This window comes from Mustela erminea, chromosome X (genome assembly GCF_009829155.1).
Source record: "Mustela erminea isolate mMusErm1 chromosome X, mMusErm1.Pri, whole genome shotgun sequence".
NCBI classification, from domain to species: domain Eukaryota; kingdom Metazoa; phylum Chordata; class Mammalia; order Carnivora; family Mustelidae; genus Mustela; species Mustela erminea.
Window position 1 is genome coordinate 46,862,739 of NC_045635.1, and position 13,893 is coordinate 46,876,631.

Sequence of the window (13,893 nt, forward strand, 5' to 3'; positions counted from 1 at the left end):
TGAAATATAAGCACAATAACATTTTTAGGAACTTTATTAAACAAGCACATGAACATTTCTTGTACATTTGTTATGGTATTTTAATTGTGAAAAATACGGAAATTGCTGAAGATGATGCAAGAAGCCTCCATATTAACATTTTCAAAGTAATTTTCTTTATCATTTTTGAAACTTCTAACAGGCCTGTGATATAGGCTCAACAAGTATTCTACTTTTTGCATGAGAAGAATGGGATCCAGAAGCTGAGGTTATATGCTGGGGTTAGAACCCAGGTATCCTGACAGATCAGTGTGCTTTCCATTGTACCATACCAACCCACAGAATACACTGGGAAATGAATGGGGAACTTGCTTCAAATGGAGGAACATGATGATATGAATGAGTGCTTATACAAAGTCTGTGATTCTCAATGAACTCTGTATTACTGAAAGCTTAGATTCAAGGGGATTAAATATTAAATAAAAACATTAATGAAAATTGTTTAAGAAGAGTTTAATGAATTAATTGGACCATCTTCACATATACAAAAGAGTTTTTTTTAAAGATTTTATTTATCTATTTGACAGAGAGAGAAATCACAAGTAGGCAGAGAGGCAGGCAGAGAGAGAGGGAAACAGACTCCCTGAGTGAGCAGAGAGCCCGATGTGGGGCTCGATCCCAGGATCCTGAGATCATGACCTGAGCCGAAGGCAGAGGCCTAACCCACTGAGCCACCCAGGCGCCCCCAGATATACAAAAGAGTTTTATAAAAATCATGCATAACAAATAGCATGGAAGACAAGGGGAGATGGAGAGGAGAAGGGAGTTGAGGGAAATTGGAAGGGGAGGTGAACCACGAAAGACTATGGACTCTGAAAAAACAATCTGAGGGTTTTGAAGGGGCAGGGAGTGGGAGGTTGGGGGAACCGGGTGGTGGGTATTGGAGAGGGCACGGATTGCATGGAGCACTGGGTGTGGTGCAAAAATAATGAATACTGTTAGGCTGAAAAAATAAAAAATTTTTTAAAAAATCATGTATACTACCTTTTGGGCAACCATGAGATACCAAAATGACATACAAATTTTGATGGAATTCCCTCCTTTTCTAACACTTAAAACCCAAAGAAAACAAGTCAGCCTATAATAAAGACATATTTTTCCTGTTATCCCTCTGCACATTCATCTAATTCTCTGTCAATTCCAGTAATGGAACAAATAGCAGAACAAAATGGGTAAGACTCTGGAGCTGAAGCTTTTTAATAGTGTCTTCTTACCCTGGAAAAATGTCAGCAGGTAGGAGTAAAATGGAGACAACGGCCAGAACCATACACACATTAGTGCCAACGTTTTTGTCTACCCAGCTTCTCCTAAGGAGTATTTCTGTGCTCATTCCCCTTACTTTCTAAAAAAACAAATGTGTTGCATAGAGCTAAGTCTGAATGTCATTCATTTAAGAACATTTCTGCACTAAGGGAAAGTGATGGAACAAGTGATTTCAAACCCTCAAGTGATGGTAATGATGGCTGGTGCACTAATGGCACAACAGTCAGCAAGTGCTAAGAAATGATTCACAAACCAAACAGGTATTGAAATGAAACAGAACTTAGAGCAAGACTCCTAAGTAGGCAACAGAAAGATATGCACACAAATATCTTCCAGAAGTTATCAAGAACAATGTGCTATATGAGAAGAAAAAAACGTTATTTGAACGTTATCTGGTGCCTATACTTTACACACAGAAAGGACAATTACTTATTGATTTCATTTAAGAGTTATTCATATACTATAAAAGACCACTTAAAGTTCACGAACTAGAAAATACCTACATGAAAAGAAGTACTATACAAATGTTTTTAACAGTTCTAAAAAAATGTCAACATTACTTATAACATTACTTAAAACTTCAGAGATGCTCTTTAATATTCATTTCTTACTAATGAAATGAATAAAACCAGAGTATGGTCCTTGTTGCTCTTTTTTGTTTTTTTCCCCAAGGTGATGCCCACATTCAGATCATTTTAGTGACCACTCAACTGCAAATTTTCCCATCTCTTATCTCAAACTTTTACCCCTCTTCAATCCAATTTCAGAACCCAAATGTGTTTTTCCACTAGGACATCAATAAATTGTTCAATTCAGTACAATTCAGTTAGAATGAAACCTAACATGGTCTTGGCATAACAGTTCACCTAAATGTCATATTTCTATGATAACTTTCATATTTTCTCCAAACTACTCAGACTCCAAACATTTGGATCTCACCAAAAACATAGAAATATCCAGTCATCACCACATCATGGCAATTCATCCTACACAATATCTTTCACCTATTTTCACTTTCACAATTCTCTAAGCTCTTAATCATCTCATACATGGAATGCTATGATTACAATGTTCTGAATGAACTGCCTCCCTAGCTCTAGTCAATACATTCTTCACACTGCCACCAGGTTAGTATCAGTTAAATGCTGTTTTCAGCATTTCACTCTTCTCTTCAAAACGCCCCCTCCACTTCAGGAGTTTCTTAGTACTAACAACAGTGGGTTTTTAACTTGTTTAGGTGGCAAAGTCATTGGTAGTAGTCATGGTTATCTCTGCAGAACAGATATTTATTATCCCTAAACAAACATACTATCTCAGTTATTAAGCTTAAATATATAATTATGTGTTAGATCAGATATATTATCTTACACCAAACTGTAGCAAAGACAAGCTATGGCAGTTGCCACAAGTTTTTTTGAAGTACGTAAGAAAAACCTTCTAATTCTAACATAAACACTCCATTTCACCCAACTGTTATGTTCTCTTTCTTGGAGATAAATCTTGCATTTTAACATTTGCATGCTTATACCATGCAATTCTATCTGTAGAAAATACTCTTCCCATAGCACTTCACCAATTGTAATCCTGTCCATTAATCCTTCAAGATCAACTCAAATACTACATCCTGTATGTAGCAGTCTCAGACCATTATCACCCTCTATAAGCTTTCACTGCCTTCTCTCAACCCACTGCAGACATAATTTCTGGTATTGGGAGGCAATGCACAGTAACAGTAAAGAACCAAGTCTTTGGGATTAAACAGATTTGGATTCCCTCGCTTATGAACTGAGGTCCTAGGAAAGTTGTTTAACCTCACCAACTTTAGTCTTCTTACCCGTAAGAGACAGACACAGTAATGTCTACCTCCCTTAGAGTTATTTTGAGGATTGTAATTATGTAATGCAATTATGTTTCAGGGTCCTGAAGACCACTCACAGATTGAATGATTCAATCAAAGTTGTAAGGACTCAACATATAGCTGTATTCACAGTTAAGTTTATTATAGCAAAAAAGATGCATGATAGGATCAGCAAGGGAAAAAGAAACAGGAATCTAGAGAAATTTATGCACAGAATTCCTTATACTCTCTTCCTATTATGAGGGGCACACTTGAGCATACTTCTTTCTCTCAGCCATGAAAAATGCAGTACACCAAAGACATGAAAACCGAACTAAGACAACTACCGAAGACTGAGATTGACCACTGGGAGACCCACATGTGGGAAAGATCCAAAGAGTACCACAGAGGCAATGCAACTGAGCTGGAACAACAGACCAAAGAAGACAGGCTAGAAACCACAAGGTAAAAATAACTGGGTCAGTCGTGCCTGGGTGGCTCAGTTGGTTTGGCAGCCAACAATTGGTTTTGGCTCAGGTCATGATCTCATGGGTTGTGGGATTGAGCCCGCGAAGGGCTCCACACTCAGTAGGGAGTCTGAGATTATCTCCCTCTGCTCCTCTCTCCACTCACGTGCACATGTGCGCACGCACACTCTCTTTCAACTAAATGGATACATCTTTTTTTTTTTTTTTTTTTTTTTTATTTCCAGCATAACAGTATACATTATTTTTGCACCACACCCCGTGCTCCATGCAATCCGTGCCCTCTATAATACCTACCTCCTGGTACCCCAACCTCCCACCCCCCGTCCCTTCAAAACCCTCAGATTGTTTTTCAGAGTCCATAGTCTCTCATGGTTCACCTCCCCTTCCAATTTCCCCCAACTCCCTTCTCCACTCTAAGTCCCCATGTCCTCCATGCTATTTGTTATGCTCCACAAATAAGTGAAACCATATGATAATTGACTCTCTCTGCTTGACTTATTTCACTCAGCATAATCTCTTCCAGTCCCGTCCATGTTGCTACAAAAGTTGGGTATTCATCCTTTCTGATGGAGGCATAATACTCTATCCCCAGGAGTACAGGTCTGTGAATCACCAGGTTTACACACTTCACAGCACTCACCAAAGCACATACCCTCCCCAATGTCCATAATCCCACCCCCTTCTCCCAAACCCCCTCCCCCCAGCAACCCTCAGTTTGTTTTGTGAGATTAAAAGTCACTTATGGTTTGTCTCCCTCCCAATCCCATCTTGTTTCATTTATTCTTCTCCTACCCACTTAAGCCCCCATGTTGCATCACCACTTCCTCATATCAGGGAGATCATATGATAGTTGTCTTTCTCTGCTTGACTTATTTCGCTAAGCATGATACGCTCTAGTTCCATCCATGTTGTCGCAAATGGCAAGATTTCATTTCTTTTGATGGCTGCATAGTATTCCATTGTGTATATATACCACATCTTCTGAATCCATTCATCTGTTGATGGACATCTAGGTTCTTTCCATAGTTTGGCTATTGTGGACATTGCTGCTATAAACATTCGGGTGCATGTGCCCCTTTGGATCACTACGTTTGTATCTTTAGGGTAAATACCCAGTAGTGCAAGTGCTGGGTCATAGGGCAGTTCTATTTTCAACATTTTGAGGAACCTCCATGCTGTTTTCCAGAGTGGCTGCACCAGCTTGCATTCCCACCAACAGTGTAGGAGGGTTCCCCTTTCTCCGCATCCTCGCCAGCATCTGTCATTTCCTGACTTGTTGATTTTAGCCATTCTGACTGGTGTGAGGTGATATCTCATCGTGGTTTTGATTTGTATTTCCCTGATGCTGAGTGATATGGAGCACTTTTTCATGTGTCTGTTGGCCATCTGGATGTCTTCTTTGCAGAAATGTCTGTTCATGTCCTCTGCCCATTTCTTGATTGGATTATTTGTTCTTTGGGTGTTGAGTTTGCTAAGTTCTTTATAGATTCTGGACACTAGTCCTTTATCTGATATGTCGTTTGCAAATATCTTCTCCCATTCTGTCAGTTGTCTTTTGATTTTGTTAACGGTTTCCTTTGCTGTGCAAAAGCTTTTGATCTTGATGAAATCCCAATAGTTCATTTTTGCCCTTGCTTCCCTTGCCTTTTGCGTTGTTCCTAGGAAGATGTTGCTGCGGCAGAGGTCGAAGAGGTTGCTGCCTGTGTTCTCCTCAAGGATTTTGATGGATTCCTTTCGCACATTGAGGTCCTTCATCCATTTTGAGTCTATTTTTGTGTGTGGTGTAAGGAAATGGTCCAATTTCATTTTTCTGCATGTGGCTGTCCAATTTTCCCAGCACCATTTATTGAAGAGGCTGTCTTTTTGCCATTGGACATTCTTTCCTGCTTTGTCGAAGATTAGTTGACCATAGAGTTGAGGGTCTATTTCTGGGCTCTCTATTCTGTTCCATTGATCTATGTGTCTGTTTTTGTGCCAGTACCATGCTGTCTTGATGACGACAGCTTTGTAATAGAGCTTGAAGTCCGGAATTGTGATGCCACCAACGTTGGCTTTCTTTTTCAATATCCCTTTGGCTATTCGAGGTCTTTTCTGGTTCCATATAAATTTTAGCATTATTTGCTCCTAAATGGATACATCTTTAAAAAAAAAAACTGGGTCAATTACTTCCTACCTAAAAAAATTAACATTATAGGGACACCTGGGTGGCTCAGTTGGTTAAGCAGCTGCCTTCAGCTCAGGTCATGATCCCAGCGTCCTGGGATCGAGTCCCACATCGGGCTCCTTGCCCCGCAGGGAGCCTGCCTCTCCCTCTGACTCTGCCTGCCACTCTGCCTATGCTCGCTCTCTCTCTACAAATAAATAAATAAAATCTTTAAAAAAAAAAAATTAACATTATAGAAAGAATTATTTTTTTAAGATTTTATTTATTTGAGGAAGAGCGAAAAGACTGAGAGAGAGAGAGAGAGAGACAGCACACGCATCAATGGGGTGGGGAGAGAGAGGGAGAAGCCAGCTAGTTTATTCTCTAGTAAAAGGAATTAGGATTCCTTTTGAAAATGGTGGCTAAGACTGGGCCAGGAAATATACAAAATTAGCCTAGAGCATCTTCTGGTGCTAGTAAGTAAAGAAGAGTTCAAAAACAAAACCATACAAAATAGCTGACTGGTACTCCTCAAAAATTTCAGGGTCATCAAAAACAAGGAAGTTCTGAGAAACTGTTAGAGCCAAGAAAAGCTTAAGGAGACATGAACACTTAATAATGTGTTATCCTAGAAGGGATCCTGGGACAGAAAATAAAAGATAAGTAAATACTAAGGAAATCAGAGTAAAATATGAACTTTGGTTAATGTATCAAGATTGGGTTATTAGTTGTGACAAATATACCATACTAATGTAGGATGTTAATAATTGGGAAAACTGGGGCGCCTGGGTGGCACAGTGGGTTAAAGCCTCTGCCTTCAGCTCAGGTCATGATCCCAGGCTCCTGGGATCAAGCCCTGCATCGGGCTCTCGGCTTAGCAGGGAGCCTGGTCCTCATCTCTGCCTGCCTCTCTGCCTACCTGTGATCTCTGTCTGTCAAATAAATAAAATCGTAAAAAAAAAAAGAGTACCATCCCAAGGGGCGCCTGGTGGCTCAGTCAGTTAAGCATCTGCCCTGTCTGCTTTGGCTCAGGTCAGTATCCCTAGGGAAGAGTTCTGCATCAGGCCCCCTGCTCAGCAGGGCATCTGCTTCTCCCTCTCACTCTTCGTGAGCACTCTCTCACTCAAATAAATAAAATCTTTTAAAAAGCACCATCCCCTGAGTCAATATTGTGCCTAAACTTAAAACCTTAAAAAAAAAAATACCTCCATTCTTAGAGTGTGGTGGCTATTTGGTTTCACTTGGAGCTCAGGTCATCCCAGGCAGGCTGGGTATAAGGAGTGGGGGAGGGTTAGGAACTACCTCTAGGGCATTACTGAAACAATAGGAAAGTGCTGCCAACAACTTGGATGCACAAAGCTGTGATTTAGTTGGGGCACACAAGAGCCTGGCCTAGAATTAAAAAGGAATTCTAGGACAATTAGATGACCAGAGGAAACTTTCAAAATCTTTGACATATTCCTGGGAATATAAATGTCTGGCATGCCAGGAAAGACCTGAGAAAGGAGAAAGTACCAATCATTCCATTCTGGCTGAAGTTCAGTTCCTGAGAAAGCAGGAAATAAATTCAAAGTTTGTCTTATAAAGTGAAGCTTGAAAGTGTGCCTTCCCTCAGAGATCCCCTTGGCAAAAACACACAGATGAAGCACTTAAATAAATCTGAAAAATCATTGGCTCACCACTAAATATACTGGCCCAGGTGTGACCATCAGCATGCCAGACTTAAAAATAAAAACATTTTTAGAGTTGCAAAGAACTGAATGGTCATACACTGCAGGGAATACAGAGTTATTCTGGAAAATCAGTAAACAAACAGCAGTAAGAAAATACCATAATAATGATAAACAAACAAAATACAACAACAGACCTTGGTGGGGAAGAAGGTGGGAGAATCTGAAACCAGAGCTGTTACAATGTATTATTTATAATGTCCAATTTTTATCACAAAATAAGGTACATGCAAAAAATAGAAAAGAATTCTGCCTATACAGAAAAGTCAACAAAAACATCCCAAAAGGGGTCTAGATTTTGGTATTAGTAGACAAAATCTGTAGTCAAATTTAAGGAAACTATGCCTAAAATTTTAAAGGATTTTAAAAAAAAAATTCTGGAGTTTAAAAGTACAATAACTGAAATAAAAAAATTCACTACCGTGAATCAACAACAGATATTGATGAAAGACGGCTGGAAGGCAAGCAGGTAGGGACAAGGGGCCCTCTGCCCTAAGAGGAAACCACCCTTAAAATGATTTTACACCACCCTGGAAGGAGCCTGCCACCCTCTCCCATGTGACAAAAACCTGATTGGATGACAGATGCAGGGAGGATTAATCAGATTAAAACAGCCCACCAACCAGCCCATAAAACACCCTTGACTTAGAAACCTGGTGGCAACCCTCTCAGGTCCCCTCCCTCCTCAGGAGCTCTGTACTATCACTTTGCTTTAACTCAACACCCCTTGCTTTGCTGTCCACCACTCTGTCTTCTCTACCTCTTCATTCCTCAAAGTGGTGTGACCAAGAACTGTGTTCGCCTACAGAAAGTCCTTTAACAATAGGACAGGTGATGGTCTCTGGCCCATCTCTTGGCAGGAAAAAGATGAGCAGGGTCAGTCCATTTTCTGTCTCTGCAATCTGACAAAAGCCAGTTAAGCAGGGATTAGAAAGTGAAAGAATGCTTTCCATCATAACAAACCAAAGCCATCTGCAAGTCAAAGTCCTAGGGAAACAGAAACTACATAAAAAGAGCAAGTCACTTAAGAACAAAAGATAGCTCCCTTGGTTAAGTGTCTGCCTTCAACTCAGGTCAGGATCAGGTCAAGGTGCTCTGATAGGCAAGGAGTCGGCTTCTTCCTTTACTCCTCAACCCTGCTTGTTCTCTCTCTTTCTCTGTCTCTCTCTCATGCTCTCTCACACTGGCTCTTTCTCTCTCAAATAAATAACTAAATCTTTTTTTTAAAGTATAGCAATTAATGGCAGAGTATTAGATTGAAAATCCATATGCTTCTGCTGTTAAACTCCGAAAGTTGCCCTCATCTAAGATTACCCTTCAGTTCTATCTTTAGGAGGATCACAAAGTAGAGTTCCCATTCTTGAGATCGGTATTACTCTTCTATTGTTGCTATAACTGATTACCATAGATTAGTGGCTAACATCCATACCAATGCAACACAAATTTATTATAGCATTGTAGGTGAGAAGTCCAACATGGGTCTCACCAGACTACAATCAAGGTGTTGGCAGGGCTTCATTCCTTCTGGAGGCTCTAGAGAAGATCCGCTCCCCAGCCTTTTCCAGCTTCTAGAGTCAGCATGAATTCCTTGATTTGTGCCCTCTTCCTCCATCTTCAAAGCCAGCAATGTTGCATCCATCTGACACTGCTCCCCCCCTTACATCTTTTCTCTGACCCTCTCTCCTGTTTCCCTTTTCCACTTTAAAGGACCCTTGTGATTACATTGGACCCACCTAATCCAGGATAATCTTCCTATTTTAAAATCAGTTAATTAGCACCTTAATTCCATCTACAACCCCCATTCCCCTTTGCCATATAACCAAAGATAGTCTCAGTTTCCAAAAGTTTGCACAAAGACATGTTTGGGGGCCATTATTCTGTCTACCACAAATTCTGTTGCCATCTTACGTATATCCTTATAGTTCACCATCAACCCTCACTTAAATATGCACATGTAACCAGGAAGTCTGACCTGATTAGCAACTTCTTTATTAAGAAGAGACTGATACTCTATTTTCAAATCAAAAGAAGTACATTTTTCTAATAGTCTCATAAATAAGAAACAATTATCTCTTACAACACATAGAACATGACAGTATTTTTAAGATTATCTTTGTTAGTTACAAACTCAACAAACTCTAGCTCCCAATGATTGCTAACGTTTTAAAAACTGTTTGCATAATGTACTGCTAACAGTAATATACAAATATATTCAGAATTAAAATTAATTAAAAATTATGTGAACACAGGGGTGCCTGGGTGGCTAAGTGGGTTGAGCTGCTGCCTTCAGCTCGGGTAATGATCTCAGGGTCCTGGGATCAAGTCCCACATCCGGCTCTCTGCTCAGCAGGGAGCCTGCTTCCCTTCCTCTCTCTCTGCCTGCCTCTCTGCCTACTTGCGATCTCTCTGTGTCAAATAAATAAATAAAATCTTAAAAAAAATTATCTGAACACAGACTTAGTTATTTGGCTGCATTCTTTTATATTTGCTAAAGAAAAAAAAATATCTCTTCCATGGAACTGGCTATGAAAGTAGAAAATATCCCAGCTCTGAGTTAGAGATGTTAGAGATGGGATAATGAACATTAAAGAGACCGAAGAATTAAATAATTAGCTTAATGACTGAGATGCAGCCAATTTACACTATGCTTTGAAACCTGTAGCATGTATTAATAATTATCAGTGGCAACAATAACAATGTATTTCTGTACTTTTAAAATTTCCTAAAAATATTTTTGGAATCAGGAAATAACTATTAAAAATTAAAAACCTGATGGGGTGCCTGGGTGGCTCAGTGGGTTAAAGCCTTTGCCTTCGGCTCAGGTCATGATCCCAGGGTCCTGGGATTGAGCCCCACATCGGGCTCTCTGCTCAGCAGGGTGCCTGCTTCCCTCTCTCTCTACCTGTCTCTCTACCTACTTGTGATCTCTGTCTGTCAAATAAATAAATTAAATAAAATAAAATAATTAAAAACCTGAAATATTTAAAAAAAAAAACAACCCTATTTGCAGGATTGAAGTTGGGCTTCCAGGTGTTTGTTTTCCAAATGAAAACATAGAACACACTCATCTTCTCTACAAAATCTATCATTTAGCCTCACCATAATTTCACAAAAGAATTTCTATCAAAAAAGGTAGAAAAGAATCTTAGGATAATGTGTACTTCTTTAAAGCATCTTAGTGTAATAAGAAATAAATTATAAAAAGTAAGAAATAATTATATCATCATTATATTTCTTACTTTGCTGATATTTGACCAGATTTTTAAAATCACTTTTAAGACTGATTTACCCGCAGCAGCTGTGCCACTATCCACATGTGTCAAGGACTGTGGTCGGCTACGAAGTTTGCTTTTGAAAGATCTTGGTCTCCGTGGTGATGAAGGTGGCCCAGGAACCTCTGATGATTGGATTTTGCTATCTTTAATTGCCCGAAGACGTTCATAGAGCTCCTGCAGCTCCTTATTCTGCTGAGTTTGAAGATTTACCACCTCCTGAATGTGTCTAAATGAAAATAACGCAGAAAGCATTTTAATAGCACTGGCACCATACAGATGACTCCAGAAACATCTACATCAATACAAGGCAAGTTTAACAAGGAATTTTGATTAACAATGTGAAAATACAGAATCTTCACAATTTTAGGATGAGATATGCCTTCCTAAGCTCAACATTAAACTAACCAGAGATTAAGAAAAAAGTGAACAAAGTGACAAGAACAAATTTCTAAAACTTCAATATAGGGTGTCTAATGGCTCAGTCCATTAAGCATCTGCCTTGGCTCAGGTCAGGATCCCAAGGTCCTGGGATGGAGCTCTGCATCTGGCTCCCCGCTCAGCAGGAAGCCTGCTTCTTCCTCTGCCTCTGCCTCTCTCTGTCTGTCTGTCATGAATAAATAAATTTTAAAAAATCTTTAAAACTTCAATATAGTGAAAGACAATGAAATACAATTTAAAGTCACAGAGTATTGCTAATATTAACCTTCTCCTTATTTATGTTGGAAGTATAAATAAAATGTTTGCAACATATACTAAAAGGTTAATATACAGGATATACAAATAATTTCTAAAAAAATCAATATGAAAAGGACGTCTGGGTGGCTCAATCAGTTAAGCGGCTGCCTTCAGCTCAAGTCCTGTTCCCAGGGTCCTGGGATCGAGCCCGCATCGAGCTTTCTGCTCAGTGGAGAATCTGCTTCTCCCTCTCCCTTTGCCCACCACCCCCAGTCATGCTTATTCGCTCTCTCTCTTTCTCTCAAATACATAAAATCTGTTTAAAAAAATCACTAAGAAAAAAAGAAACAACCTTGTAGGAAAAAGAGGAAAGAATATGAGAAGGTGACTCCAAAAAGGAGATACAAGCAGGCAATAAATATGATATGAACAACCTCACTATTAATTAGGAGAATACAATTATTTCTTAAGAAATATTTTTAATTCATCTGATTGGAATAAAACTAAAAGGATCAATAATATCCAGTCCAATGTTGTTAAGAAGTGAGAAAACAGGCACTTTCATATATATATATATATATATTTTTTTTTTTTTTCTTTTTTAAAGTAATCTCTATGCCCTACGTGGGGCTGGAACTCATGATCCCATGGTTAAGAATCACATGCTCTACTGACTGAGCCAGCCAGGCACCCCACTTTCACATATATTTGTTTGGTGAATAAAATATAGCCACCTGAACAACAATTTTAGAGGTATCTATCAATTTAAAGTATATATAACTTTTAACCCAGAAATTCTACTTTTAGGTATTTATCCAACAAAAATACTCACATAAGTATGTGAAAATTATAAGGCTGTTTACTTCAACATTGTTTACATAAGCAAAATATGGAATAAAGCTGAAATGTCCATTAATGAGGGATTAAATAAACTTTAAGTGGCTATTCTAATGTATGGAATAAAGATTATCTATATAAACATGTACATATATGTACATTTAAGCAACAATTAAGTAAAAAAACTGTAGAATAACAAGTATATTATGACCTCACTTTCATAAAAGGCAAAAAGTATATATTTATAAATGCACAGAAAAATGATAGGCAAGATATATACCAAATAGTTCACAGTGGTTGCCTCTGAGAAATAAGATTAGGGCATGAGAAATAAGAGATTATTTTGTGTGCTTTTTTACTGTTGTGATACTATGATTTATATTAAAATATATATATATATATTTGGTCTTTATCCCTGTTCCTGGAATATAGCTCCTAAAACCCTAGTAATTTCTTAAGCTATAAAAAACAATAGGAGAATCTTTTTTTTTTAAGATTTTTACTTATTTATTTGAGAGAGAGAGCATGAGCAGGGAGAGCAGCAGAGGCAGAGGGAGAATCAGACTTCCCGCTGAGCAAGGAGCCCAATGCAGGGCCTGATCCCAGGACTCTGGGATCATGACTGGAGCCGAAGGCAGATGGTTAACCGACTGAGCCACCCAGGTGCCCAGAGAATCTTTTCTTTTAATATTTGGTCTATTGTCTTCAAATAGCTCCAGTTCCTGAAGTAGTTCCAGAGTGATAAAGGTGAAAGGAATCTTATTATTTAAAACAAGGCCCTTGGAATCACACCTGAGTTTATATTAATGAACTGACATTCGAAACAGCCCCTAAGGATGGGGGCAGATTGCCAGGAGAACGAACCAAGTGATAAGAGCATGGGACTTTCAGCCCCTCACACTCTACCTCTGAGACAAAAGGAAGAGATTGAATTAATCATCAGTGGCCAATGGTTTAAATCAATCATGCCTACCATAATGAAGCTTCCATAAAAATCCCTTAGCTGTAGGGCTGAGAAAGGGTCCAGGTTGGTAAAAACATTAAGGTGCTGGGACAGTGGCACTCCCAAGAAGGCATGGAAGCTCCATGTCCCCTTCCCTATACCTTTCCATCTGGCTGTTCCTCAGTTGTGTCCTTTTTATTTATAAGAAACTGATAACCTGGAGTGCCTCGGTGGCTCAGTGGGTTAAAGCCTCTGCCTTCGGCTCAGGTCATGGTCTCAGGGTCCTGGGATGGAGCCCCGCATCGGGCTCTCTGCTTGGCAGGGAGACTGCTTCCCTCTCTCTCTCTGCCTGCCTCTCTGCCTACTTGTGATCTCTCTCTCTGTCAAATAAATAAATTAAATCTTAAAAAAAGAACTGATAACCTAGTAAGTAAACTGCTCTTCCTGACTCTGTAAGCTGCTCTAGTAAATTAACTGAACCCAAAGAAGGACTTGTGGGAACCTTTGATTTACAACAGGTTGGTCAGAAGCATAGGTTAATACTACTTGGACTTATGATTGGCATCTGTGGGACTGAGCCCTTAACCTGTGAGATCTGATGCTATCTTTGTCAATAATCAAAATTTTTCAATCATTAAAATGTTACCAATCATGGGGCACCTG

The 13,893-nt window shown here is 39.2% G+C and overlaps 1 protein-coding gene across 6 annotated transcripts in view; it reads right to left on the reverse strand.

The window, feature by feature from the left end:
* The window catches only part of WNK3 (WNK lysine deficient protein kinase 3), a 157,428-nt gene that overhangs the window by 9,885 nt on the left and 133,650 nt on the right, over positions 1–13,893 (reverse strand). For all 6 annotated transcript variants that reach the window (XM_032330111.1, XM_032330110.1, XM_032330114.1 and 3 more), the window contains one exon: positions 10,790–11,001. In XM_032330111.1, the coding sequence (XP_032186002.1) occupies positions 10,790–11,001 (212 nt within the window). The remainder of the gene's footprint in view (positions 1–10,789; positions 11,002–13,893) is intronic.